Source organism: Drosophila guanche, unplaced genomic scaffold (genome assembly GCF_900245975.1).
Source record: "Drosophila guanche unplaced genomic scaffold, DGUA_6, whole genome shotgun sequence".
NCBI lineage: Eukaryota > Metazoa > Arthropoda > Insecta > Diptera > Drosophilidae > Drosophila > Drosophila guanche.
Genome location: NW_022995743.1, coordinates 8789919 through 8816528, shown reverse-complemented (window position 1 = coordinate 8816528; position 26610 = coordinate 8789919). Strand labels below are relative to the sequence as shown.

The following is a 26610-nucleotide window of genomic DNA, read 5'->3' as shown; positions in this document are numbered from 1 at the left end:
GGCGGAGGCGCAGGCGGAGGCGCAGGCAGTGGCAGCTCAAATTTTGTGTCTCTCTGTTGGGGTGTTGGGGCGTTTTCCTATAACACACTTGAGCAAACATCAGCTGGTCCAGAGATCGTATCGGAGGTGCTACGTGAGATAAATGTTCACATTTGGTGAAAGAATTTCTCTTGGATCTTGTGTGTGTGTGTGTGTGTGTGTGTGTGGTGCAGGGGATTGAGTGTGTTCAACTGCCGTTTGTTTGTTTGTTTGTTTGTTGTTTTTATTATTTTGTTGTCATTGTACTAATCGGAGGAGGGATCGGTGGCGGGAGAGCGGCAGGTGCTTATCCGGTTCTCTTGTTGAACAGCAGCGACAGGAGCTGCTGCTTGAAGGGCTTCGGGGTGGTTATGGCGGTGGTGAGGGTGGTGGTCGGTGTTGTGGGCGACGTCGTGTAGGTGTACGTTGTCGTTGTGGTCGGCGATGATGATAGCGATGTCGATGGAACAGGTACGGTTGTAGGTGGAATCTGTGCACAGGCCAGCGACAGGACGGCAGCGAAGACAGCGAGGAGTGCGAAGAACTTCATGTTTGAATATTTGTTTTAAGCTTGGGCTTGGGCTGTGATGCTGCTGGAAGTGCTGCTCAACTCGAAGTGTGTCTATCTGTGGGCCACTGCGCACTTTTTATACGTGATCGAACCCACTCCCGGGCCACCCAAGAGCCTCCACCCCCCCCTGCCAGCAATGTTTGCGCAAATGTTTCCATTTTCAGATCTTTGCTTACTCATTCCCCATGCCAGCTCCCAGCTCCCAGCTCCCATCTCCCATATTCCGTGTTGTGTGTTTGTCTTGCGGCTGACAGTCAAATGATGAAATGCCTCATCAACTTCCACTCCCCCAGTAGTGGAAGCCCTGTATTGGCCCACACTCGTGGCACTACTTACTAATCTGTTGCTTAGGCTAACTAACTTGTCTAACTAGTAGATATATCGGGCGTAGCTGCTCGGCCACTGCATGGAGAAGGTGTAGTGGGGCAGCGTGGCCAGGAACTGTTCGCTCAGCGCATCCCGCTCGACCCGGGGACCCACGTAGTGCCCGGAGACGCCAAGCTCAAAGAGAGGCTCATCGAAGTTTCCATTGTCCTTCTGCAAAATCAAAGCGGCGGAATGATTAAGGGCAAAAGGAGCATTCAAGCAGAGCAATGCCCACCGATAGCTCCACGTCGAACTCAATGGGAGTGCTGTCTATGCCGTAGGTTATCTGGATTTGAAGCGGTGGCCGGAACGTGGACGGATTGTCCAGCATGCCCTGGGCGAATGACCAACGCAGCAGCTTCACTCCGCTCCTGGGCTGGAAGAAGAGCCCCATGTTGGGAGGGCCGGACAGCCGGAACTCTAAACGTGCCTGATCGCCCCTGGCCAGCACAGTCTTGTTGCGCAGCTCCAGTACAGTGGGGTAAGGCAGTTCCACGCGCTGTTCCCTCGGCAGCCAGCGCGCCTCCTGGCGAGCCGAGCACCAGCGGTAGCAGGGAATGCCGCACATCAGCTCCGAGTCACAGTCCTCGCCCAGCCGAATGAGCCCCGTGAGGTCCATCGTATCGCGAAGAGGCCCATCCTTGTTCCTGTCCAGCATGTGCAGATAGTAGCCGCTGTTCTCCCCACTCATGGATCCATCGTGCTCGAAGAATCTGCGGTGCACTTGCTGCTCCAAACAAATGGGGATCTATCTTTGGCTTGGAAAGTATTATCTTCGACTCACCATCATATCCACGCGCATCACATTGGTCTTTGGGCGGTAGGGGAATCCCACTTCTGAGACGGAGATCATGCAGAACACGAACATGGCCAGGGCCAAGCCTGCCAGCATGCTCTTGGGTCGCCGGAACATATTTATGAGCGGAGCCTGCCCAAAAGCCCAAAAGGAAATAACTATGAGATCTCTCAGAGATGTCAACGATCCTCTATCTTACCGCAAAAGACATGGAGAGGATTGTGCCACAGGCACAGAGAACCGCTATGATGGTGTCCGGGTTGGTGGTGACACCAAATCGCCCCACCATCGGTATGAGTATGACGATAAAGGTGTGGAACAGATAGGCATGGTAGAGGAAAGGCATCAGCTGGCTGGCTCCAAGCACCACGGACCAATAGTAACCTGCAATCAAGGCAAGGCATTACTCAGGCATCAAGAGAGTATTGGTCCATCCGCAAAGGTTACCTCGACAATGCAGACGGGTAACCAGATTGATGATCAGAGCTCCCACATAGAAAACAATCGAAATGAGGAACAGGTAGGCACTGCGAATGCTCAGCGCTGTCAGCGCCAGACAGAGAACGGCCAAGAGGACGCAGTAGGCATGGCCCACGATCTGCAGGTGGTAGGCATGCGAAATCTTCGCCTGCAAAGAGTCAGAAGTTGGTTGAAGTATCTGCACTGTTCCGGTAACTACTCACACTTGGACGAAGAGTCAGATAGAGGGTCAGTGGGAGAATGAGCCCGATTGCCGAGGGGCAGATGAAGAGGCCGATGACCAGCCAACTGTTGCTAAAGTAAGTCAGAGTGCGATCTCCGGCATCGTAGAAGACGCACATGAGCAGAGGCAGTGCCAGGGCCAGAAGGACACCGGCCAGTGCCAGCAGGAATTGCACACCAAAGGCGCTGGCAAAGGTGCCCACGGGATGACCCGACGCCTTGCGCATGCGCCACAGCGAGAGGCAGACGAGCACCATGGCCCCAATGCTGAAGGTGATGTTGAGGGCCACGCCCGTCGACTCCTTGTAGTACACAAAGAAGAGGCCAATAAAGTCAAAGAACACCGAGTGGCCCTCAGAGTAAGCCTGCAGAGAGAGAGAGTTTAAAATCTACACACCAAAGGGAGAGCTGAGGTTACCTCCGTGTCGTACATCTCGTGGGCATTGGAGATACTCTGCACCAGAGCCAGCACATTGTCTCCAGTGCTCTGCAGAGCATCGCCGGATATGACGGTGTAACGATCAAATTCCGTGTGATACACGAAACCATTGTGAATGCCAGCCAGGTCCAGGCCTAATAGAAGAGACTGCACTTAGACAGAAAGACGTAAACAAAAAGGATAACCCGGCATACCTGGCACGGCGCCAAAGTCACGGAAGATCCTAAAGTCCGTGTCCGAGGGTATGAGGCCTGCCTGGAACAGCTCTTCGCCCGTGGTCGTGGCGAACGGGTGCGGCACACTCTTTTTGTAATGCTGTGGCGACAATTTCAAACTCGATTAGCGATTAGATAAAATGCCTGGCCAGACAGGTGGCGATATTGCGATATTGTTCATATCGATCAAGAGCCAAGCCAAGTCGAGTGAGTGGTCAGCGGATGAGTGTGTGTGTGTGTGTGTGTGTGTGTGTGCGGCAGGGGACTTACTTCCATTAGCCAGGGATGATTGGGACCGCCCTGGAAGAGCAACTCGCGACCGCCCGAACCGTCCAAGTTGATTAGCGCTCTGCGAATAAATTGATTATTGGTCCCTGAAGTCTGTGCCCGCGTTCGCGTTCGCGTTCGCTTTCGCGTTCGACTCACTTGCAATTGGCGGACCAGCGGTGCTGTGTGATGAAGCCGTGAGAGCCCAGCATGGGCTGCTCCTCGCCGCCATTGAAGAGAAAGACAATGGGATGCAGGAAGAGATTATCGGAGATGGCAATCTGACGGAGCACCTCCAGCATTACAGCCACCATATAGGCATCGTCTCCAGCACCTGTCACAATCGGGAATTACGTATCTGCTGCTGCAGCCAGGAGCTGTCTGTCTGTCTGTCTGTCTGTCACTCACCCGGCGATCCTGGCTTGGTGTCGTAGTGACTGTTGACCAGCAAGTAGGAGCTGCTGTTGGAGCCTCTCGTGCTCAGCTTGACGATCACGTTCTGCACACCTTGGTAGTGGTTGACCATGCCATTGTGCAGATAAGAGCCCGACGCTCGCTGTACTTCCCACTCCATATCGAAGAGATCGTCGCGCAGTGCCGCGCGCACTTTGGCAATCTCGCCCAGCATATACTCCACTATGGTCACCTCATTGACGTGGTCGCCCACCACTCGAGGCCCCATCTGGCTGATGGGCAGCACAATGGCCTGCGCCCGCTCGGCCACAAATCTGCCCGGACGCGACGACTCCTCGGCGATCTTCAGGCCCATGGGCAGCGCCTGGAAGAGCGGTAGGACCACGGCGAAGAACAGGCCCACCCAGAAGAGCAGGTACGTGGGGCCATAGTACCACGGCAGCTGCTTGCCCGCCAATTCATTCTCCTCCAGCTCAATGATCAGGTTGCCAGAGCCCGAGCAGCTCTGCAGGAGGAGCAAATCAAATTATTACCCATTCCGTGATTCATCGGGGAAAAATGCGATACCTTGTCAGTCCTTGGAGCGCCCATTGCTGCCTGTGGCCAGAGTACGACTAATGGCCATCGCCATCCCCACTTTAAAATGTTATTTTCTGCTGTTGTATTTATGGCAGCAGCTTGGTATCGGCAGCATAGCATAAAGATATTCGATATTTATGGCCAAATGGCGCGAGTTTCTTTTTTTATGAACAATTACCAATCTACATACCCCGAAAATTCGCAGAACAAGTGTACACGAGCACGTCATCTGTCCATAGGTGACGAATTTAGTGGGGCCTTGGTAAGCCGATTAGGGGAAATCATAACGCCCAACTTTGTCCCATATCGTAACGCACTTACTAGCGGATTTATGGATTTATTGTCTCGCATCCGAACGACAAATGCCAATGGCAAATATATGCCAATAGATGTACGCCACTCAAAAAGGTCTCGGTAAACTTAAGCTCTATTTATTTGTACAATATTTTTACAAAGACGAAATATTTAATTTAAATATGTGTGTCCTTGATTTTACTACGCCATTTAGCCTGTCAGCTAAATGCCTTAGAATATATATCGTTCGTAGGAGGTTGGCCACTCCATGGGATGGGCAAAGTCGGGCAGTTCATCCATGAACCGCTGACTGGCCGCATCCCGCTTGTTGAGGTGGCTCATGTAGTGCCCGGCGACGGCCAGCTCGAACAGGGGAACCTCAAAGTTGCCATCGTCCTTCTGCAAGCGACAAATGATCGTATTAGATAGGGACACCTCGCTGTTGGGAGCAGAATGTGTGCAATACTTACCCTCAGCTCGAAGTAGAATTCGACGGGAGAGTCGTCGCTGCCGTAGCCAAAGAAGATGTGGTAGGGCGGCTTGTAGGTGACCGGGTTATCGAGCATGCCCATCAGGAAGGACCACCTGAGGATCTTGACACCGTCGAGCGGCAGCACGAACAGACTCATCCGCGGCGGACCCGACACCTTGAAGTCGTAGCGAACTCGCGTATCGAACTGCCCCACCAGCACGGTCTTGTTGAGCAGCTCCAGGACGGTGGGGCTGGGGAGTTCAACGAGCTCCGTGCGGGGCATCCAGTGGGCATCTGCGACGGCGGCACACCAGCGATGGTTGAAGCAGGGCATGCCGCACTTCATCTCCTTCTTGCACTCCTCGTCGAGGCGCGTGAAGCCCGTGAGGTTCATCTTGTCCCGCAGCGGCTCCTCCAGCCGTCTGTCCTGCAGGTCAAAGTAGTAGCCGCTGTCCTCCAAACTAAGGGAGCCATCGTAAGCATAGAACTTGCGATGTACTTCCTAAAACGAGACAATCAGTGGGGTGGCTCCAACGATTCGGATTGCCATTGACTCACCAGAAAGTGCAGACGCATCACATTGGTCTTGGGGCGGTAGGGAAATCCAACCTCAGAGACGGAGATCATGCAGAACACGAACATGGCCAGGGCCAAGCCTGCCAGCATGCTCTTGGGTCTGCGGAACAGGTTGATCAGCGGAGCCTGAAAAGAGCTTGAATGCTGAGCATAATCCTCACAGGCAGCCCCTCATCTCTGGCTTACCACAAAGATCATTGACAGGATGGTGCCCAAGGCACACAGGAGGGAGATCAGCATGTCCGGGTTCGTCTCCATGCCCTTGCGACTGGTCATGGGTATGGTGATGACCAGGAAGCCGTGGAACAAGTACGTGAAGTAGAGATACGGCAAGATCTGACAGACGCCCAGCACCAGGGCCCAAAGGTAGCCTCGATCGTGGAGTCGACTCAGCAGGTTGATAATGAGAGCGCAAACATAGAAGAAAATGCAGATCAGGAAGAGGTAGGCAGTGCGGATGCCGGCCACTGTCAGCAGGATGCAGATGATGGCCAAAAAGACGCAGTAAGCGTGTCCAGCGATCTGCAGGTGGTACGTGTGCGGGATCTTCACCTGCAAGGGAGAATGAATGCTGGATGACCCCAGAAGAGATATTTTTCCGCTGGCTCCACTTACGCTCGGCCGCAGAGAGAGGTAGAGGGTCAGCGGCAGGATGAGGCCGAGCAGCGAGGGGCAAATGAAGATGCCGATGACCAGCCAACTGTTGGTAAAGTAGGTCATGGTGCGATCCCCTGCGTCATAGAACACGGACATGAGCAGGGGGAAGCCCAGGGCGAGGAGGAATCCCAGAATGGCGAGCAGGAACATCATGCCAAAGGCTCGGGCATAGGTGCCGATGGTTTGCTGCGACACCCTGGCCATGCGCCACAGCGACAGGCAGACGAGCACGATGGCCCCCAGGGAGAAGCAAATGTTGAGTGCCACGCCCGTTGACTCTTTGTAGTAGACAAAGAAGAGGCCCAGATAGTCGAAGAACACCGAATGCCCCTCAGAGTGTGCCTCCGTGTCGTACATTTCCTCAGCATTCGAGATGCTCTGCACCAGGGCCAGGACATTGTCGCCAGTGTTCTGCAGCGCGTCTCTGGACACACAGCTGAAGCGATCGAACTTCGTGTGGTAGACAAATCCATTGTAGCAACCCGCCATATCCAGACCTGAAAACGGTTACACTCAGTCTTTGGTTAGTCTTTCAATCAGCAACCCACCTGGCACCGGTCCAAAGTTATGGAAGATGCGGAAGTCTGTATCGGAGGGTATGAGATCCGCCTGGAAGATCTCCTCCGCCATGGTGGTGGCAAACGGATGCTTGGCGCTCTGTTTGTAATGCTGCAATAAAGAAGCGATAAACCCCCCCGATAAGATAAAAGGCAGGCAACAATTTAGATATTATTTCTCAAGATATCGACTTGCCTTCATCAGCCACGGGTGGTTGGGACCCCCCTGGAAGAGAATTTCGCGACCGCCACACCCAGCAGAGTCCAAGTTGATGAGTGCCCTAAGGGGGGGTACGAAAATCGTGTTGTAGTGGGGTCTGGTCGTGGGGTCCATGGATGCTACCTACTTGCAGTTGGCGGCCCACTTGTGCTGCGAGATGAAGCCGTGGGAGCCATGGAAGGGCTGCTCCTCGGCGCCGTTGAAGAGAAAGACAATGGGATGGAGGAAGGGATCGTCGGAAATGGCCATCAGGCGCAGCACCTCCAGCATGGCCACCACCATGAACTCAGCGTCGCCAGTGCCTGCAGGATAAAAGCGTCAACAAACGAGGGATTCAAGGAGCGGACTCAACGGACTTACCCACACTGCTGGGCTTGGAATCGTAGTGGCTGTTCACCAGCAGGTAGGACGTGCTGTTGGAGCTCTTGGCACTCAGCTTGACGACCACATTCTGGATGCCCTGATACATGTTTATCATTTGCCAGTGCAGAAAGGCGCCCTCGGCTCGCTGCACATCCACCTCCAGATCATAGAGATCCTGTCGCATCTCCCGACGCACCTTTTCTATCTCTTCGAGCAGAAACTGAACCATGAGCACCTCGGTCACGTAATCGCCGGCGATTTTGGGACCCATCAGATCGATTTTTAGCAGAATGCTCTCCGCCCGCTGTGCCACAAATGTGCCCGCCTTGGCGGACTCCTCCTCCACCTTGACCCCCGTGGGCAGGTAATTGAACAGAGGATAGACGACGGCGAAGAACAAGCCCACCCAGAAGAGCAGATACACCGGCCCATAGTACCAGGGCAGCTGCTTGGCTGTGCCATCCTTCACCCTCAAGTCGATTCTCGTGTCCGAGTCGGGGTACTCCGTAGTGTTATCCGCTCCCATCTAGACTGAATCACGGCAAAAAAGGGCGCACGACTGAGCGAACTTCTTGGCAGTGTTCTCTTTTATCAGTTTGGATATGCAGTCGAGATGCCTGCCTTGCCAACTAGATTTACGAGTCTTTTATCATCCATTGAGGGCCAAAGTCGCGCCAGAGTTCAATCTTAATAAGGTGAAGTTATTGATTTATCGATTCATTGCATAGCATCGCGATATACCCGACCTTATCGAGTGAAAGTCTGCGGGTTTCTGGCGGTTTCTGTACACTTATCGGTTTTATGGACCTTAAATCAAATGTGATATAAAGATAACCTAATGAAGCGTGTGGCAGATAACGAAGCTGCCAAGCTTGAGGTAAGTTTTCCACCAAACTCAAACGAACTCTCGAGGCTCTGTTCTTGTTTATCATATCTGATTTGCAAGGCTGAGTACCGCACATTTATGGCCAACTGGCGCACGAGCGAGTGAATTTTATAATCTTCCACAGGCTAAAGTCGAACTCATTGATTTATGTTGTGGAACACCTTTCTGGCGGGTGTACACGTATGCATTTATCGGTTTTAAACACTCTAAATCAAATGGGATATAAAGATAAGATATAATCAGCAGCAGAAACTTCAACAATCTCGATAAGAAAAAGGCAGCACTTTTTTCAGGCAGGTTATGGCTCGCATCGCCATTTATTTTGATATGTTTCCAGGGTTAATGGTTAATGGGTAATGGATAATCACACTTATAGTTCTAGCTAACTCTAGTATATGTAACGCTTAAATATCGACGGCCACTCCATGACGTGGACATAGTCGGGAAAGTCTTTGATGAACTGCCGAGCCTCTGGATCCCGCTCATAGTCGTAGCTCACGTAATGCCCCACAATTCCCAGCTCGAGGCTGGGACCAACGAAATCTCCATCGGATTTCTGCAAATAAATTCAATTGGAAATCTTTTTTGATCGTCTTTAAGGCAGGAAGTGTTCACCCACCGATAATTCGATGTGAAATTGCAACGGCGAATCATCCTTTCCGTAGGAGAAGAATATCTGGTACGGAGCCGAGAACTTTTCCGGCTCGTCCAGCATCGTTCTGACAAAGGACCAGTCCTCCACCTTTGCCCCGCCCAGTGGCTGGACAAACACATTCATGTGCGGCGGCCCCGACAGCTCGTAGTCGAAGCGTATCGTTCGATTCGCCTCGGAGACTGTCCTGCCCAGCAGCTCAAACTTGAGCTCCACGCCGGGCATAACCACCTCGGTCTCGCGGGGCAGCCAGCCTGCCCGCGTGCGCTGACTGCACCAGCTGTAGTAGAAGCACGGAATGCCGCACATCACGTACTTGTCGCAGTCGGGCTCCACGCGCACCAAACCGGTCAGGTTGACGGTGGGGGAGTCCTTCAGCGGGTTCAGCTCTCTCCTGTCCTGATAGTCAAAGTAATAGCCAGAATCGCTGTGACTCACCGAGCCATCAAACTCATAGAAGATGCGGCGTGTGTGCTGTAAATCAGAAGATCAGCTTAGCCTGGAGATACATAAGTCTGGATCTGCCGCTACGTACCAGAAAGTTCACCCGCATCACATTGGTCTTGGGGCGGTACGGAAAGCCAACCTCCGAGACGGCAATCATGCAGAATATGAAGGTGACCACGCCCAGGCCGAGCAAGATGAGCTTGGGCCAGCGGAACATGTTGATAAATTGTGCCACAAAGCCCAGGGCAAAGAAGGTGCACAAAGCACAGAAGAGAGCAATGATCAGGTCCGGGTTTGTGCCGCTGTTATTGCGGCCCAGCACGGGAAAGAATATCACGAGGAACATGTAGAACAGATAGCAAAAGTAGCAGAACGGCAGCAGCTGCAGCACCTGCACGGTAATGACCCAGTAGTAGCCTGAAGAATCATGTCATAAGTCAATGCTCTATGGATAGTTCATCGATCAACACTTACCACGCTCATGCAGGGTGCTCAGCAGGTTAATGAGGAGCGCAGCAGAGTAGAATATCATCGACAGCAGGCAAAGGTATGGAGTGCGCAGGCTAACAGCCGTAAGGACAATGGCCAAGATGGCCAGGATCACGCAATGAGCGTGCAAACTGATGTGCAGATGGTACGAGTGACTCAGCTGTGCCTGCAATACATTCATCTTGGTACTTAAATCTTCATAAATTCAATTAATTACTGCCTTACATTTGGCTTCAGTGTGTAGTAGAGAGTCAGGGGAAGCACCAGACCAATGACTGCCGGACAGACGTACAGGCCAAGCACCAGCCAGTTGTTGCTGAAGTAAGTCAAAGATCGATCGCCAGCATCGAACATCACAGCCATGAGCAGGGGCAGGCCCAGGCAGAGCAGGAATCCCACCACATGGAGACCCAGAATGATGGCGAACCAAAGGGATATCTGGCCAGCTGTCAGCTCGGAAAGGCGAGCCATTCTCCACAAGGAGACTCCCACCAGCACCAGACTGAACACGGCAATGACGCAGTTGAGGATTATGCCCGTCGTCTCCGTGTAGTACACAAAAAAGAGACCCAAAAAGTCAAAGAAGACGGCGTGTCCTTCGTCGTGTTCCTGTAGATAAAGCAGTGGATATCGGGGACCCATAGATTCAGTTCAGTTCTAACCCACCTCTGGGTTGTGCAACTCCGTGGCGTTGGTGTAGGCGCGCACCAGGGCCAGGATATTTTCGCCAGTGTTCTGCACGGATCCTCCAGGAACGGCCTCGAAGGTGTCGAAGACCGTGTGGTACACGTAGCCATTGCTCACTTGGGCAATGTCGAGGCCTGCATGGATCGCAATTAATAATTACTCAGAGATTGTGGCTTTCTGGTTACTCACCGGGAACATTTCCATAGTCACGGAATATGCGGAAATCGGAGTCGGAGGGTAGAATTCCACTTTGGAAGATCTCCTCCGCCATGGTGGTCGCAAATGGGTGCAAGGCATGCTGCCTGTAGTACTGCGGAGAAGGAGAAGAAGCAAACCTTTCAACGTTCCGACAATTCACGAATTGGCCATAAAATAGGGCAATAAAATCGGCTCCAACTTTTGTTGTTAACTTTTGTGGCCTGCCATAAGCCGCCACAATAATTATTGGGAAATATATTATAGACTCACCTTCATTAGCCAGGGATTGTTGGGACCGCTCTGGAAGAGCAGCTCCCTGCCCCCACTGCCGCCCACTTCCAGATTGATGAAAGCCCTGAAAGCGGATAAACGACTCATTGAAGATGCTTTGTCTTTGCTTCTATCGAACTGTTCTCACTTGACGTTCTGCGCCCACTTGTGTTGGGTGATGAAGCCGTGGGAGCCCTGCAGCGGGTTCTCCTCGGCGCCGTTGAACAGAAAGACAATCGAATGCTCGAAGGGCGTCTCCGAGATGGCCATTTGACGCAGCACCTCCAGCATGACCACCACCATGGTGCCATCATCGCCGGAACCTGTTGCCATTCACCCCTTGGAAGATCACTTTTATGGAAACAGAATCGAATCACTTACCCGGACTGCTGGGCTTCGAGTCAAAGTGGCTGTTGAGCAGCAGATAGGACTCGCTCTGGGAGCTCTTTGCGCTCAGTTTGACGATCACATTCTGTATGCCCTGGTACATGTTGACCATGTCGACGAACACGTAGCCGCCGGAGGGTGCCTGCACATCCACCTCCAGCTCGTAGAGATCGCTGCGCATTTGGGCACGGATCTTTTCCGCTTCGTTCACCAGAAAGGCGACAGTTGTCACTTCGTTGGCTATGCTGCCGACCACTTTGGGTCCGATGCGATCAAAGTCGAGGAGCTGTCGCTGTGCTCGCTCCGCGACAAATTGTCCCGGCTTCAGGGCCTCATCGGCCACGGTCAGCCGCTCGGGCAGTCGATTGTAGAGCGGCAGCACGATGGCATAGAAGAGCGCCACCCAGAGGAGCAGAAAGGAGGGCGCATAGTACCAGGACAGCCGGCGTTTGCGTCTACTTCCGGTTGGACCCGACAGCACCTCGATGAGCGCAGTGTCGGAGGAGCTGTCCTGCCCAATACTTACTTTATCAGTCTTTCTGTTCATTACTTATGCAGATAGAGATCTCTGAGGGGCGCCAAGTCGAGTAAACCCTTTCGACGTCCGGCCGTCGATTAACTGAACGTCTGAACGTCTGAACCGTGGCCAGAACGGCTTGAAGCTCACCCCCAAAATAAAGGCCATAAAGATAGAGTCGCTCGACGGTGGTGTATTGCTCTGAATATATATGGGTCTGCTGCCTACTCTGGTGGCTATTCTGTCTCAAGACTGTCGTGGGCATGTGCCCGTTCGGGATATCTTAATTGGAGGAAGTTTACGGCCCGACTTCACAATAGCCGCAGAAGAGATTCCGTGACACGAGAGCAGCGATTATCCGCTTAGTCATTATCCCATCGATTGGCTCGTAAGTCCAATGGAAGTGACGCTCGTGGCGCAATAATTCTTATCTGAGTCTGGGGGAAGACACAGTAAATAATAAATAATAAATAATCTAGTATCTACGTCCCAATAAAGATCTGATCTGCAAGATTTCAGAATATATATCGCTTGAACAACGCCGGCCACTCCATAACATGCACAAAGTCTGGGAACTCCGCCACGAACTTGAGGCTGTCTGCGTCCCGCGGGTAATCGGAGCTCACAAAGTGTCCCGCCACTCCCAGCTCGAAGACCGGTGCATCGGCGACGGATGTCTGCAATCGAAAACGTTTATGACTCGCTGCCATTCAACATTATAAATATGTTTCTACGCACCGCAAAGTCAATGTGAAACGTTATGGGCGCACCAGCCGTGCCGTGCGAGAAGTAGATTTGATATGGCGCCGAGTACTTCTCCGGCTCGTCCAGCATGTTTCTGATGAAGGACCAGTCATCGATAACGACCCCCGCCAGCGGTCGTATAAACAGACTCATGTGCGGCGGTCCGGCCAGCTCGAATGTGTATCTCAGGGTTCTTCCCCGGCTCCCAACAACAGCGGACTTATCCAAGAGCTCCAACTGCAGGCTGCCGGGTGGCAGGACTTCCGCTTCGCGCGGCAGCCAGGCAGCGCTGGAGAGAGCTCTGCACCAGCTGCTCCAGAAGCAGGGCATGCCGCACACCACGTACGCATCGCAGTGGGACTCTGCGGATATTAGTCCGGACAAATTAACGGATGAATCGAGGAGCGGCCGCAGCGCCCGCCTGTCCTGATAGTCGAAGTAATACCCAGAATCATTCACACTCACGGCGCCATCGTATTCATAGAAAATGCGACGAGTGTGCTGAAAATAAAAGCAGGGGCTAAGTGCTCGTACAATCATTATCAAGAAAGCGCTTACCAGGAAATTGACACGCATCACACTGGTCTTGGGGCGGTAGGGAAAACCCACTTCCGAGACAGCGATCATGCTGAATACAAAGGTGACAACGCCCAGGCCGAGCAGCACGAGAGTGGACCTGCGGAACATGTTTATCAGCGGAGCCTGGAAAGACAATTAGGACTTGCTGCCAGCATCGAAAGGGAAACTTCCTCACCACAAAACCCACAGCAAAGAATGTTCCCAGAGCACAGATCAGGGCTATGAGCATGTCGGGATTGACGGCGTCTCGGTTTCTGCCCATCATTGGAAAGAAGACCACGAGGAATGTATAGAAAAGATAACAGAAGTACACAAACGGCATAAGCTGCAGAATTTGCACAGTCAACACCCAGTAGTAGCCTGCAAATAGAAGCAAATATTAGCAGAAAGTAAATGCTAAATGCTAAATGCTAAAACCCTACCGCCATCATGCAAGCAACTCAACAGATTAATCAGCAACGCAGCAGCATAGAAAACCAACGAGATCATGCACAAGTATGGTATACGTAGACCCAAGGCAGTCAGAACGATGGAGAGGATGGCCAGGATCACGCAATGAGCGTGCAAACTGATGTGCAGATGGTACGAGTGACTCAGCTGTGCCTGCAATACATTCATCTTGGTACTTAAATCTTCATAAATTCAATTAATTACTGCCTTACATTTGGCTTCAGTGTGTAGTAGAGAGTCAGGGGAAGCACCAGACCAATGACTGCCGGACAGACGTACAGGCCAAGCACCAGCCAGTTGTTGCTGAAGTAAGTCAAAGATCGATCGCCAGCATCGAACATCACAGCCATGAGCAGGGGCAGGCCCAGGCAGAGCAGGAATCCCACCACATGGAGACCCAGAATGATGGCGAACCAAAGGGATATCTGGCCAGCTGTCAGCTCGGAAAGGCGAGCCATTCTCCACAAGGAGACTCCCACCAGCACCAGACTGAACACGGCAATGACGCAGTTGAGGATTATGCCCGTCGTCTCCGTGTAGTACACAAAAAAGAGACCCAAAAAGTCAAAGAACACGGAATGTCCCTTGCTGTGTTCCTGGTAAGAAATGGAAGAATGGATTAAGTGTGTGTTGTGGGTAATTTTAATGTCGTTGCTTTACTTTCGTGTTGTACATTTCGCTTGCATTGGCAAAGCCCCGCACCAGTGACAGGACATTGTCACCTGTGCTCTGTACGGAACGTCCAGGCACAGCCGCAAAGTTGTCAAAGGCAGTGTGGTAGACATAGCCGTTGTTTATTTGTGCCATATCCAGACCTGCCAGACACAAAGTGTACAGTTAATTGAGAAATTATTATGATTTATGCAACTTACCAGGCACCTGCCCAAAGTCGCGAAAGATCCGGAAGTCTGTGTCGGAGGGCAGCATTCCAAACTGAAAGATCTCCTCGGCCATGGTGGTGGCAAACGGGTGCTTGGCGTGAGTTTTATAGTACTGCAATCACAAATCAGATAGTGGAGTTATCGTTTTATTATGGCAAACCAATGGAAAGATTACCTGCATTAACCAGGGATGGTTGGGACCGCTCTGAAACAGCAGCTCCCGTCCCCCACTGCCAGCCACTTCCAGATTGATGACGGCCCTAATGCAAGCAATTCGATAAATTCAATTCAGTTCGAAAGGTTTGCCACTCACTTGCAGTTGGCTGCCCACTTGTGTTGGGTGATGAAGCCGTGGGAGCCCTGCAGCGGGTTCTCCTCGGCGCCGTTGAACAGAAAGACAATCGGATGCTCGAAGGGCGTCTCCGAGATGGCCATTTGACGCAGCACCTCCAGCATGACCACCACCATGGTGCCATCATCGCCGGAACCTGTTGAGTATCGGTGTGTTAGTATCGGTAGCTGATGGAATACGGGGTTCGAGCTTACCCGGACTGCTGGGCTTCGAGTCAAAGTGACTGTTGAGCAGGAGATAGGATTCACTCTGGGAGCTCTTCGAGCTGAGCTTGACAACCACATTGTGAATGCCCTGATACATGCTGGTCATGGTGCCAATTGTAAAGGCCCCTGCTGGCTCTTGCACATCCACTTCCAGCTCGTAGAGATCGTTGCGCATGTCCCTGCGAATATTTTGCACTGCATCAATGAGAAAGACAACCGTCGTCACCTCATTCGCCACACTGCCAACCACTTTGGGTCCAATGCGATCGAACTGGTGGAGCATATTCTGCGCCCTCTCTGCCACAAATTCCCCGGGCTGCTCCGACTCCTGTGCAATGGTTACTCGATCGGGTAGGCGATGAAAGAGCGGCAGCACCACAGCAGAGAAGAGTGCCACCCAGAGGAGCAGGAAGGCCACGGCATAGTACCAGGCGAGTCTCCATCTGAGTGCCCTCTCCTTGGACAGCACATTGAAGAGCACGGTGCCCGAGTAGTTTCCCTAAGAAAGAATTGCTGTGATACAAATGTATATAAATAATATGTGCACTCACATTATCAGTTCCTTTGGCTTGCGATTCCATGCTCTCTGCGAAAAAGTCTGCACAAGGCCGAACCTTGCCGTTGCCCGGGTCTCTCGAAACTGACTGTTGTCGGGGGCCGGCCACTGCTGTAGCCCATATTGATAGAGTGAGTTGAGTGCGCCTTGATACGAGCACGAAGCCAGCGGCAAACACTCTCTGGAGATATCGATTCCACATCTAAATGCGCTCCCAATGTTTGCTGCAAATCTTATCAAAAATCTTGAAGAGAGAGTGGCCGCCGAGTGCAGAGCGTAGAAAGAATTCAGTTCAAGTTTCTATAATCTGGTTCTATAATCTATTATTTACTAGCTAATATATCTACTTAGTTAAAGGAAGACAATCACAAGAGTTTCATGGACTTAGAAGACATAGCGCACAAATAACGTCGGCCACTCCATGGGATGGGCAAAGTCGGGAAAATCTTTGATGAATTTCAAGCCGGCCGCATCACGATCAAAGTCATAGCTGAGAAAGTGTGCCGAAAATCCCAGCTCAAAGACGGGCACATCAAAGTTACCCGATGATTTCTGTAAAATATTCAAGATTAAAATCAAAATCAAAATCAAAATCCAAATTAATTGCCTGAACCCACCGCAAAATCAATGTGGAACTTCAGTGGAGTGCTGTCCCTGCCATAGGAGAAGAATATGTGATAAGGCGCCGAGTACTTGTCGGGCTCGTCCAGCATGTTGCGGATGAAGGACCAATCCTCCACTGTGACTCCATCCAGCGGCTGTATGTATAGGCGCATGTGTGGTGGCCCAGACATTTCGAATTCGTAGCGCACGACGTTGCCGGACTGTAGAATGGTTTTGCTTAGCAGCTGCAATGAGGCTGCAGCTGGTATGGCCACGGGCTCATCGCGGGGCAGCCAGTGGCTGCTGGAGCGGGTAGTGCACCAGCGATGATTGAAGCACGGCACACCGCACATCAGGTACTTGCTGCAGTCGGCCTCCGTGCTGACCAAACCCGTGAGATTGACCGAGGTGTCCTCGAGCGGATAGTAGAGACGACGATCCTGGAAGTCAAAGTAGTAGCCAGAGTCATTGAGGCTCACGGCGCCATCGTACTCATAGAAGATGCGACGCACGTGCTGCAGGGAACATGGAAAATTATGAAATTTGTATCCGGAATCACTGGGATCGAACAGACTTACCAAAAAGTGCACTCGCATAACGCTGGTCGCGGCGCGGTAGGGAAAACCAACCTCCGAGACAGCGATCATGCTGAATATGAACGTGACGACGCCCAGGCCGAGCAACACAAGCTTCGGCCAGCGGAACATGTTGATCAGCGGTGCCACAAAACCCATGGCAAAGAATGTGCCCAAGGCACACAGCAGCGCGACAAGGAGATCGGGATTGACGGAGTGTCCGAAGCGGCCCAGCATGGGAAACAACACAACGAGGAACATGTAGTACAGATGGCAGAAGTAAAGGAACGGCATCAGCTGCAGCACCTGCACAATGAGCACCCAATAGTAGCCTGCAAATGAAGTAAGAAAAAATATGAAATAGAGAAAGAAACATCTCCATGTCTAGCTACTTACCTCGATCGTGCAGTGTGCTCAGCAGATTGATCAACAGTGCAGCGGCATAGAAGAGCATCGAGAGCATGCACAGGTAGGGTGTCCGCAGACTGATTGCCGTGAGAATGATGGCGATCAGCGCCAGCAGGACGCAGTGTGCATGCAGACTCATGTGCAGGTGGTTCGGGTGACTGATTTTATTCTGTTGGCAGAAGCTCATCAGTAATAGTATTAGCGAGGCAAAACTTTAGCAAACTTACATTGGGTTTCAGTGTGTAGTAGAGGGACAAAGGGAGCACCTGGCCAATCATGGCGGGACAGATGTACAGGCCAATCACCAGCCAGTTGTTGCTGAAGTAGGTCAACGATCGATCGCCGGCATCGAACAGCACGCCCATCAGCAAGGGCAGACCAAGGCTGAGAAGGAATCCCACCACATGGAGACCCAGAATGATGGCGAACCAAAGGGATATCTGGCCAGCTGTCACCTCGGAAAAGCGAGCCATTCTCCACAAGGAGACTCCCACCAGCACCAGACTGAACACGGCAATGACGCAGTTGAGGATTATGCCCGTCGTCTCCGTGTAGTACACAAAAAAGAGACCCAAAAAGTCAAAGAACACGGAATGGCCTTCGCTGTGTTCCTGCAATTATAAGAATTATAATGAATGGACTGTCTTCGAGTGCATGTAGATCTCGCACCCACCTCTGGGTTATGCATTTCGCTGGCATTGGCAAAGGCGCGCACCAGGGCGAGTGCATTCTCGCCAGCGTTTTGCAGGGAGTCCCCGGGAACCGCCTCAAAGTTGTCAAATTTCGTGTGGTAAACGTAACCATTGCTGATTTGAGCAATATCCAGACCTATAAAGAATATGGTTGGGGCTATAATTGTATTTTTATATGAAAGTTGGGAGGGAACTCACCTGGCACCTGGCCATATTCCCGAAAGATGCGAAAATCTGTGTCGGAGGGAAGGATGCCCGACTGAAAGATCTCCTCGGCCATGGTGGTGGCAAACGGATGCTTGGCATTTTGATTGTAGTACTAAAACGAGAAAATAAAACGACAACTTAGCCATGTAACTGATGTGCGGCACACTTTTATCCAGCAGAAAATAAACTGCGGCAATCAATCGCTTGGCTATCCGACAGCCGCAATGACTGTTTACAATTGTAATAAAGTGCCCAATGACTATGGTCATTGCCACGCGTGTTCACGCGCGATAAAATATCTGTATTTATGTGTGTCTCTACCTTCATGAGCCACGGGTTATTTGGTCCGCTCTGGAAGAGCAGATCGCGTCCTCCGCTGCCAGCCACTTCCAAGTTGATCAGAGCCCTGTGGAAAAATACTCTCTTTAGCGCGCGATTATTTCTTTCTATTCAATTTTTATTCTTACTTGCAGTTGGCTGCCCACTTGTGTTGGGTGATGAAGCCATGAGACGCTTCCAGCGGATTCTCCTCGGCGCCGTTGAACAGAAAGACAATCGGATGCTCGAAGGGTGTCTCCGAGATGGCCATTTGACGCAGCACCTCCAGCATGACCACCACCATGGTGCCATCATCGCCGGCACCTGTTTACACTGGCACATGGCACATCACTCTGTTGCAACTCGGAGGACTTCACTCACCTGGACTGCTGGGCTTCGAGTCAAAGTGGCTGTTGACCAGAAGGTACGCTGTGCTGTTGGAGCTCTTTGTGCTCAGTTTGACGACCACGTTCTGGACTCCCTGGTACATGTTCACCATTTTCCAGTGCATGTAGGCGCCTGCTGGCGCCTGAACATCTGTCTCCAGATCGTACAGATTGCTGCGCATTTCCGTTCGTATACTTTCCACTTCATCCAGAATAAAGGCAACCGTTGTCACCTCATTCGCCACACTGCCAACCACTTTGGGTCCAATGCGATCGTATTTGTAGAGCCATCTCTGTGCTCGCTCCGACACAAACTCGCCCGGCCTGAGTGACTCCTCCTTAATGCTTATTCCGTTTGGCAGTCGATGGTAGAGTGGGATCACCACGGCGTAGAAGAGCGCCACCCAAAGGAGTAGAAAGGAGGGCGCATAGTACCAGGGGAGTCTGGTCCTTAGCTCCTTTTGCTGTGACAACACCCTGATGAGGCCAAGATCTGACTGATGCTTTGATTTGCCAGAGTCCTACCAAAGCAAAGAATGTTAGTTAATAATTGAAAAGCAATGAGGATTCGCGTACATACCTTGCCGCTTGGTAGCTTCATGGTGTTGTGTCCTTGGCAAGAGCTTGGTAAGGTCTAACAATGCCTTTGTCCGGTCGTCGCAACACTGAATATCTCTGGCTTGGGCGCCTGAGGTTGGAGCTAGAGGGATATTATCAGCAGTGATTCGCACTTTGAATCCCATAAAGATAAATCGGTTCCCCGCTTGCCATTCAATTTATCGCCCAATACCAACTACGGATGTGTTTTCCTTGGGGGAAAGTGGTATCTATATAATGGCAGATTTATGCCCCGCCCCAGACTATCTTTACAACGCCTCAAACTGGGTAAAGTTAAGGAGGAGTTCATATCTCCAGACGGTTGCTGTGTTGCTTAGCTCTCGCTACCTCACTACATCCTTCTTAATGAGGCCACATAGAATTAAAGAACCTCAGAGGCTGAGTAGAAAGTATAGGAATAACCGGAATAACCATTAGCTCAGGTTGACTTTTATTACTCTAGTAAACGTAAACGCGACAAATCAAAACAGATAAGAATGAGCAAGGCCTAACCCCTGACAGGGGCAGGACAGGTATCTTGCAATTATTTACGGGGGGTTTGGCCCCTCAAAGTCCAAGGTTATTATTTATGAATCAAACTTAAAATGCAGATAACTTGTAATTGGGTTTCTTTGTACTTTTATCCAGGTACTGGGTGTTGGACACACACGGAATACTTCTCCATACTCTCCATAATTTTTTCCAGCATTTCTTCGAGCTCTTTTGCATGGGGCCACTGTTGATAATATGCCGGTCTAATCTTTTTAATTTGTTTCAGTGTATTTTGTAGCCAGGAAAGATGCTTCATTAACTTGGTGCCCCGTAGCATGGCCTGGTACTTGGCTACGAAACAGAAGAGCTTCCACGCCATCTGGACACCCAGGCTGTGCTCTCCCAACGTGTCTTCGCGGGGGTCACCGCCGCCATCTATGTATCGGACTGATTGGGAGACAATGTCATCCAACATAGAAATGAAGTCGATGTTGTTCACTAGCTGCAGGCGATTTCCAGGCAAGAAGCTCATGTTGCGCAGGATACGTAGGCAGAGCATCCTGCCCTGGCTGAGAGGTGGCCTGCGCTCGATGGCAGTGAAGAGACCCAGCAAGTGGCAGACCTTGGAGCCGAGATCGTAGCGCGAGTAGACCTCCCAGAAGCCAAGCCAGGCGTTCAAGGTTGCGGAACTGACCTTGGTGCCATGAGCCGCACCTGCGGTGGCCGGCAGAATCGTGTCAAACGTGTCCAGCACACGCAGCTTGGAGAGACTGAGGCGAGCCTCGCCGCAGGCACAGCAGTTCATCATCACACGCAAAGCGAACACCAGAGTCTTATGGGGTGCAGCGTCGGGGGTCTCCTTCCTGTGCGTCTCGTTGACAGCCACCCGCACAATCAGCTGGAGCAGCGAACTGGATTGTCCGGACAGCACCACGGAGCTATGCTTGCACATCTCGAGCGAGTGCTCGGTGAGGAACATGGCCAGTTGCACGCACTGGCATTTGATATTCGCCGAGTGCGATAGCCAGGGCCAAATGCGGACCAGCACGCGTACGAATTTGGCAGTCACCGAGGTCTCGTGGATCACAGAGTGAGGCGAACTGTGCCACAGCATCAGCATGTTGAGCAGCAACACCATATTGCTCAGGATACCGCGTAACTTGTGGGCGCCAACGCGTTTCACATAGGTGCTGGGGTTTCCAATATCCACGTCGCTGAGGAAGCCGTCGAGCAGGCCCAAAATTCGATCCAACAGCATAAGCCGCTGGGCTTCAACCATAGCATACTGCGAGACCTTCAGCAGTGCTCCGATCGTCTCGCCAATCTGAATGTGACCCGTTCCGGCATGTTGCAAAAAGTTGAACGTCTTAGCTGGGAAATAATGTTCGAAGAGGCGGATCAACATTTCAACGAGGGTCCCCATAGCATTGAATTCAACTGGATCATCGCCTTGCTCCAGTTTCCGACTCGACTTCACCGTCTGTTGGTTATTCAAAGCACTCGCATTGTTTTCCTTATTGTTAACCTTTTCATCTTGGGCGTTAGCTGTGGCCACTGCCACGCTGTATTTTTCCATTTTCCGCACAAAGTTGAGATTCTCAGGTGCATTTTGTGCCTTTACGCATACGATGTCCAGAGCCGAGAGAGTGTAAGACTGCATGGCAGTTCCAATATGCTTATGGTGCGTGCCATATAAGAGAATGTCGATGAACAGAGCGGCTCGAGTGTTGAGCTGCTCGAACAAAAACTCATATGCGATGGTGTCCCTGCAGAAGACCAGAAATAGCTTGAGGAAACGTGGCACGAAGCGTTCGGGCGCTCTGAAGTTGATTGTGGTATCCAGCAGCGCTAGGAAGCTCTGCAGCAGAACGAAGTCCCGACAAATGCTGCGCTGCAAGAACTCAAAGTTGGCAGAGTAGCACATGGCATAGAGATCACTAATGGCAGCGCACAGCTCGAGGAAATCATCCAAGTGCGGCTTCGGTGGCACCTTCCTCTTCATCACATCGCTCAGCCAGTTCATGAATCGATGCTCACAGAGTGTGAGACACCAAGTCGGCTTGAGGCTCACCAGACATGAGCAGATGGCTACGTAACAGCCGATTAGGCCACAGGAACTCTTCGTTCCCTCATCGTCCTTCGGCAGCGCGGACATGACATGAAGTGTTGGCAAAGTGCGATACGCATCATCCAGGAAGTCATGATGCTGCAGCAGCTCGATGATCTTCTCCGTGTCCATTTGCGGCATCAGCATTTCGAACACACGGCCAGCCAACTCTCTGACCAGAACTGTTTCTCCCGCATACATCATGGTGGACAGACTGCAGATCAGCAGTCCGCCAGGCAGGAAGGCCACGGGCGCCAAGACCTTTTCCGCCGAGGAGCCAATAGTGGCAATCCAACTGGCCAGCGATACCCAAGCCAGCGCACGCACTTGTCCGTCCAGGTGTCCGCACATTCCCACCAGATAGACGATTATCTTCCTAGCTATGTGGTCCTTATCCTCGGGTTTGGCATTCGTTGCGGGATTTGGTATGCATCGTGCCTGGAGCTGGCACACAATGTGCAGGCAGTCCCGCTGCCACTGAGATCCAGTCTGTGTGGGGCTCCTCAGATCAGAGGAGAGTTGCAAAAAGTGTCGAATGTAGTACTGCAATGGATAGAGATCGTATCATAACTTTGTCCAAGTAGATTGTGACACTTACCATCAGCTGAACCTCGCTGAGCCTCAGGTCGCGCTCGCTGAGAAAATGCAGAACTCGGAGAAGGCAGCGCACGTGCAGCAGCTGCCGCAACTCAAAGTGTGTCCTGGCCACGGCACTCAGCTGCATAAAGAGCTTGCTGTGCCAGCTGCTATCAGCGGGTTGTTTCGTCTGTGTGCTGAGCAGAACCACAACGATCTGGCAGATCACTTCAAGCATGTCCAGTCCGATGGTGCGATCGTGCAGTAGCAGCAGAAAGCTGTGGTGGGTATCCATTTCCAGAGCCTGATTGAGTCCGTTCCAAACAGGCGGCACGCCGAAGCACATGCAGCTCAGGCATAGTTCCGACACGGACATGTATACCTCTCGATCCGCTGCGTTGGCCGGTGCTGCGCGCAGATACTTGTGCATCAATTTCCACAGACTGATTCCCGCCTCCCCGGGGACAGCAGTGCGTAGCAGCACCAGATGTGTCTGAATTCGTGCCACAATCTGATTGAGTTCCTCGTGATTGCTGCAGTTGCTGGCTGCCGTGAGCTGGCGATCCAGCTGTGGTCCGATCCGCGATGCTTGGAACAGGGCCAGATCGGGTACCGTCAGCTTCAGCGATTTTCTAATGTCCAGTTTCTGGACGGCCTCCAGTGCAATATTCTCTGGGTCTTCGATTGTGCAAACCGCCACCATCAGACGCAAATGCTGGGCAGTCCGGTCGGCATCTTGACCGAAATGGATCTCCTGAATTGCACGGTCCAGCAACAGTCCCTCCGCGATGATGGAAGTCGGTTCAGTCAGTTCAAGGTCATACATTATGGGTACCATCAGAGAACTCAAGTCTACGTCCAAGACAAGCTTCGACTCGCTGGCCGTCATGTGCTCATGGCAGATGAATTGAAAGAGGCAGATAAGGAGAGGCTCACGCAACTCCGGACGGTGCGTAGTCTCAAAGAGGAGCTGCGTCATAACAATATACATTGCTTTGGATGCGGGCGACCCCTGCAGAACCTCTTTCTGGTGAATTTGGATTTTCATCATAAGGCTCAGAGCTGGCAGTACGCAGTCTGCATGCTCGGGGCACTTGATGTGTTCCATGGCAGAGTACACATCCTGCATGACCATCATTAATGAGTCCTTTGACTTCGCGAAGTAGCTGCAGGAATTCCAGTTCTGTAGCAAAACATTTAGCTGAGTATATGTCGACTTGCGTATGGCCGGCCTCAGGTCTTGGGTTTCCAATAGCCGCATGAGGGCGTCCAAACTGCGCTCCTCCTGAAAGGGTTGGTCGCTGCTGGCCGAAAAAATACTTTGATACGGCCATGGGGGACTAACCACGCCTAAATCAAAGCCTAATTTCCTCTGATGCACTTTTGTTTTTCTTCCGGAGTCATCCGGGCACTGCAGCATGTATGCGATTCGATTCGCAGCCTCAATTCGTATCTGAGCATCGGGATGGAATAGATAGCAGATGTTAGCTCGCAGCCTCAGAAGTATATCTTCTTCATCCGGACAGGTCAGCTTCCACAATTTGTTGTGCAGGGTACTGCACGTAACGGAGCGGGAGATCATCTGGGGAACCATCACGGGTTCTAGAAAGTCGTACATTCCGAAAAAGTCGTTCCCATTCATGCTGCTGCACAAGTTGATCAGCAGTTCTAGATACTGCAGGCACCAGGCCTGCACCCCCTCGGGTTCGTCGTCCAGCCAGCTCTGCAACACAAACTGACGCAGCAGCGTCGTGTTAAGCGGTATGCCAAAGATGCGCTGACGAATCAACTTCTGGTTACTGCAGCCCCGCAGATAGACGCTCTTTTGCGCGACTGCGTGGAAGAACAAGCTGCAGGGATGCCGCATGAGGTTATAGAAGTAGCCACGCAGCTCTCGGTCGCGCAGGTTCATCAGATTGTATATCAAGATCTCGGCCTCCAAACGCAATTTGGAATTCTTGTCATACATCAGATTGCATTCCACAACAGCCTCAAAGAGCTGCTTCACCAAAGTCTTGCTGCCCAGCTGGTCGACAACCAGGCAGATGGTGCTCTGATCTAGGATCATGTCCTCTGCTGACGGCTTTTCGGTGGACTTCAGATAACCGACTCCCAAAGTATAAGCTATGCGGAGCCTGTCCATCGATGTATCCATCGTTTTGGGAGGTGAAATACCACCCAAATTTATATTTTTCACTAACAATCCCCGCTGTGGCATGCACAGCAAATAGGCAAAGTCCATCGTGAGCAGTTGACGGTGTAGTTTGGCTTCATTTGCGTTGATTGACTTGTCATTGGCTTCATTCAACTCAATAGAATCATGCAGCAGGCCATTGCAGATGAGCGAATGCAAACGGGGCACCGCGAGCTTATCCACAAGCTTGGCGACATCGTTGCCTTTTGCGCTGTAGCAAAATGTTTGGGCCTCCTTGACCAGACCCGATAGACGATCTATGAACAGATACGAGATGGGCGCACGCATAGCGGCGTAGGTGCGTACAGCCTCTTTGATCAGTTCCAGGATCAACCAATTTTGGCTGGTAAATTTAAGCAGAAGTGGCTGCAGCAGCGTGGTGCAGCTGCTTAGCAGGAAGCACAGAGCACTCTCCACACGCAGCTGTTTGGGGCGCGTCGCCGGTGGGTCCAAGATGCTGTAACAGGCAAGTGTGGCTGTTCGCGTCTTTATGCTGTTCTGCAGCTGCAGCAGAAAGTTGATAAGGACATGATTAACCTTGGTAAGATTGGCGTCTGCCCTTTGCTGAATCTTTACAAGCTGGAGGAAAATGTGTGGCGCCTGGAGGAAGTACTCGCTGGGATAGTCGCCCATTTTGATGATCAAACTGATTAGCTTTTCGTTCATTTCGTCCTCCGAATCTCCCATGTCGATCATCGTCTTCATGGTGAGCACATCCTCCCTGCACGGCTGTGTCCAAGCCTGTTCAAAGTCGCCTGGATTGAATCTTGCCTCCAGCTGTTCTTGCAACCTGCACTCCATCTCACTCGGTGAATCAGCTTGACCGCTGGAGGAGGATGGCGACGGTATGGGGGGTACTTGGATTTCGTATATATCGGGCAGTAGAAGCTGCAAATCGTCCAGCAGCTCCATGGGTCGCTGGGACTCCTGGGAACGTACAATTTTCCTGATCTTGTCCAACTCCGCTGAGAGCCGCTCGTGTGATATCTTCTTCACCACTTCGTCGGCATACTCGGAGCGCAGCAATTCCAGCAGAACGGCCAGCACGCGGTCGGCGGCCAGGAGCGGCTTGCAGCCAAACCATCGTATTAACTGCTTAAGCATAAACACTGGCTTCAAGTTGATTTTCTCGTCGAGCGACAGGCAGCGAATGAAGCGCGTCTCGACCTGCTCCAGTGCCCGCATGCGTATCTCCTCCGAGTAATGTGTCAATTTGGCCAGTTGCGACTCGCGCAATTCCAGGCTCACTGTCTGTCTGGAGGACATTGTCATCCGCGTGCATCTGGGGGTGATATTTTCTTAGTCGTAGTATCGCTTTCCTCAGTTTCACTTACTTGAATTGTATTTATGTCTCAATTTTTATCTTGCACAAGAATTCTTCAACTTTTTTGAAAGTGGCGTCTGCCGTGGCGCTGAAAAAGAGCCGCGAATTGTTTACAACGCCGTTGTTAATTTCCAGTGTGACCGCTTCGCTATTCATTGCCATACAACATTTTAGGAAAAACCATGTTGATACTCCATGACCATTTGATTTCAGTGTAATTGGCTAGCTAACATTTTTTAACTGTTCCTGAAAATATGTATTACTCTTTAAATCGCATTTTTAAATATGCAGCAATTTCTGTTTGTTAATTTTTTTTGTATGAAC

The 26610-nt window shown here is 51.6% G+C and overlaps 7 protein-coding genes across 7 annotated transcripts; all 7 read right to left on the bottom strand.

Annotated features, from left to right (window-relative positions):
- Positions 1-236: 236 nt before the first annotated feature.
- LOC117592603 (C-type lectin domain-containing protein 141) lies at positions 237-653 on the bottom strand. Its single transcript, XM_034286486.1, has one exon. It carries the CDS (start codon positions 566-568, stop codon positions 326-328), a length of 243 nt encoding a protein of 80 aa, XP_034142377.1. The 5' UTR covers positions 569-653; the 3' UTR covers positions 237-325.
- A 203-nt stretch (positions 654-856) lies between these two features.
- LOC117592598 (endoplasmic reticulum metallopeptidase 1) lies at positions 857-4414 on the bottom strand. Its single transcript, XM_034286481.1, has 12 exons — positions 4356-4414; positions 3783-4293; positions 3534-3708; positions 3378-3456; positions 3087-3207; positions 2872-3026; positions 2435-2818; positions 2199-2379; positions 1951-2135; positions 1740-1883; positions 1191-1682; positions 857-1126 (listed from the first exon to the last, which is right to left on the bottom strand). The coding sequence occupies exons 1-12, from the start codon at positions 4377-4379 to the stop codon at positions 959-961; spliced, it is 2619 nt and encodes an 872-aa protein (XP_034142372.1). The 5' UTR covers positions 4380-4414; the 3' UTR covers positions 857-958.
- A 478-nt stretch (positions 4415-4892) lies between these two features.
- LOC117592597 (endoplasmic reticulum metallopeptidase 1-like) lies at positions 4893-8052 on the bottom strand. Its single transcript, XM_034286480.1, has 9 exons — positions 7504-8052; positions 7271-7445; positions 7120-7204; positions 6915-7035; positions 6325-6863; positions 5896-6261; positions 5692-5835; positions 5132-5635; positions 4893-5060 (listed from the first exon to the last, which is right to left on the bottom strand). Exons 1-9 carry the CDS (start codon positions 8030-8032, stop codon positions 4893-4895), a joined length of 2631 nt encoding a protein of 876 aa, XP_034142371.1. The 5' UTR covers positions 8033-8052.
- A 636-nt stretch (positions 8053-8688) lies between these two features.
- LOC117592595 (endoplasmic reticulum metallopeptidase 1-like) lies at positions 8689-12141 on the bottom strand. The gene is made up of 10 exons (XM_034286478.1): positions 11517-12141; positions 11284-11458; positions 11136-11220; positions 10857-10977; positions 10647-10801; positions 10206-10589; positions 9966-10146; positions 9580-9908; positions 9012-9518; positions 8689-8948 (listed from the first exon to the last, which is right to left on the bottom strand). Exons 1-10 carry the CDS (start codon positions 12067-12069, stop codon positions 8781-8783), a joined length of 2658 nt encoding a protein of 885 aa, XP_034142369.1. The 5' UTR covers positions 12070-12141; the 3' UTR covers positions 8689-8780.
- Positions 12142-12212: 71 nt separating this feature from the next.
- On the bottom strand, positions 12213-16021 carry LOC117592593 (endoplasmic reticulum metallopeptidase 1). Its single transcript, XM_034286477.1, has 12 exons — positions 15803-16021; positions 15240-15750; positions 15007-15181; positions 14869-14953; positions 14685-14805; positions 14473-14627; positions 14025-14408; positions 13785-13965; positions 13538-13722; positions 13342-13485; positions 12778-13284; positions 12213-12716 (listed from the first exon to the last, which is right to left on the bottom strand). The coding sequence occupies exons 1-12, from the start codon at positions 16007-16009 to the stop codon at positions 12555-12557; spliced, it is 2817 nt and encodes a 938-aa protein (XP_034142368.1). The 5' UTR covers positions 16010-16021; the 3' UTR covers positions 12213-12554.
- Positions 16022-16093: 72 nt separating this feature from the next.
- On the bottom strand, positions 16094-19906 carry LOC117592596 (endoplasmic reticulum metallopeptidase 1-like). Its single transcript, XM_034286479.1, has 11 exons — positions 19577-19906; positions 18992-19517; positions 18760-18934; positions 18614-18698; positions 18284-18404; positions 18067-18221; positions 17621-18004; positions 17382-17562; positions 16989-17317; positions 16425-16925; positions 16094-16359 (listed from the first exon to the last, which is right to left on the bottom strand). The coding sequence occupies exons 1-11, from the start codon at positions 19595-19597 to the stop codon at positions 16192-16194; spliced, it is 2646 nt and encodes an 881-aa protein (XP_034142370.1). The 5' UTR covers positions 19598-19906; the 3' UTR covers positions 16094-16191.
- A 121-nt stretch (positions 19907-20027) lies between these two features.
- Positions 20028-26418, bottom strand: LOC117592592. The gene is made up of 3 exons (XM_034286476.1): positions 26297-26418; positions 22791-26244; positions 20028-22735 (listed from the first exon to the last, which is right to left on the bottom strand). Exons 2-3 carry the CDS (start codon positions 26232-26234, stop codon positions 20234-20236), a joined length of 5946 nt encoding a protein of 1981 aa, XP_034142367.1. The 5' UTR covers positions 26235-26244; positions 26297-26418; the 3' UTR covers positions 20028-20233.
- Between the last annotated feature and the right edge of the window lie 192 nt (positions 26419-26610).

What these genes read in the sequence shown, in the direction of transcription:
- LOC117592603 (XM_034286486.1), bottom strand. Translation starts at nt 568, where the DNA reads ATGAAGTTCTTCGCACTCCTCGCTGTCTTCGCTGCCGTCCTGTCGCTG.
- LOC117592598 (XM_034286481.1), bottom strand. Translation starts at nt 4,379, where the DNA reads ATGGGCGCTCCAAGGACTGACAAG. An exon ending in CGCTGGTCCGCCAATTGCAA is followed by an intron (nt 3,457 to 3,533) that starts GTGAGTCGAACG and finishes ATTTATTCGCAG; the next exon opens with AGCGCTAATCAACTTGGACG. An exon ending in TCCTCTCCATGTCTTTTGCG is followed by an intron (nt 1,884 to 1,950) that starts GTAAGATAGAGG and finishes GCTTTTGGGCAG; the next exon opens with GCTCCGCTCATAAATATGTT.
- LOC117592597 (XM_034286480.1), bottom strand. Translation starts at nt 8,032, where the DNA reads ATGGGAGCGGATAACACTACGGAGTACCCCGACTCGGACACGAGAATC. An exon ending in AAGTGGGCCGCCAACTGCAA is followed by an intron (nt 7,205 to 7,270) that starts GTAGGTAGCATC and finishes ACCCCCCCTTAG; the next exon opens with GGCACTCATCAACTTGGACT. An exon ending in TCCTGTCAATGATCTTTGTG is followed by an intron (nt 5,836 to 5,895) that starts GTAAGCCAGAGA and finishes AGCTCTTTTCAG; the next exon opens with GCTCCGCTGATCAACCTGTT.
- LOC117592595 (XM_034286478.1), bottom strand. Translation starts at nt 12,069, where the DNA reads ATGAACAGAAAGACTGATAAAGTAAGTATTGGGCAGGACAGCTCCTCC. An exon ending in AAGTGGGCGCAGAACGTCAA is followed by an intron (nt 11,221 to 11,283) that starts GTGAGAACAGTT and finishes ATCCGCTTTCAG; the next exon opens with GGCTTTCATCAATCTGGAAG. An exon ending in ACAATCCCTGGCTAATGAAG is followed by an intron (nt 10,978 to 11,135) that starts GTGAGTCTATAA and finishes CCTTCTCCGCAG; the next exon opens with TACTACAGGCAGCATGCCTT.
- LOC117592593 (XM_034286477.1), bottom strand. Translation starts at nt 16,009, where the DNA reads ATGTGGAATCGATATCTCCAGAGAGTGTTTGCCGCTGGCTTCGTGCTC. An exon ending in ACCATCCCTGGTTAATGCAG is followed by an intron (nt 14,806 to 14,868) that starts GTAATCTTTCCA and finishes TTGTGATTGCAG; the next exon opens with TACTATAAAACTCACGCCAA. An exon ending in GAGTTGCTTGCATGATGGCG is followed by an intron (nt 13,723 to 13,784) that starts GTAGGGTTTTAG and finishes TTCTATTTGCAG; the next exon opens with GCTACTACTGGGTGTTGACT.
- LOC117592596 (XM_034286479.1), bottom strand. Translation starts at nt 19,597, where the DNA reads ATGAAGCTACCAAGCGGCAAG. An exon ending in CTCGAAGCCCAGCAGTCCAG is followed by an intron (nt 18,935 to 18,991) that starts GTGAGTGAAGTC and finishes CAGTGTAAACAG; the next exon opens with GTGCCGGCGATGATGGCACC. An exon ending in AAGTGGGCAGCCAACTGCAA is followed by an intron (nt 18,699 to 18,759) that starts GTAAGAATAAAA and finishes ATTTTTCCACAG; the next exon opens with GGCTCTGATCAACTTGGAAG.
- LOC117592592 (XM_034286476.1), bottom strand. Translation starts at nt 26,234, where the DNA reads ATGACAATGTCCTCCAGACAGACAGTGAGCCTGGAATTGCGCGAGTCG. An exon ending in TCAGCGAGGTTCAGCTGATG is followed by an intron (nt 22,736 to 22,790) that starts GTAAGTGTCACA and finishes TATCCATTGCAG; the next exon opens with TACTACATTCGACACTTTTT.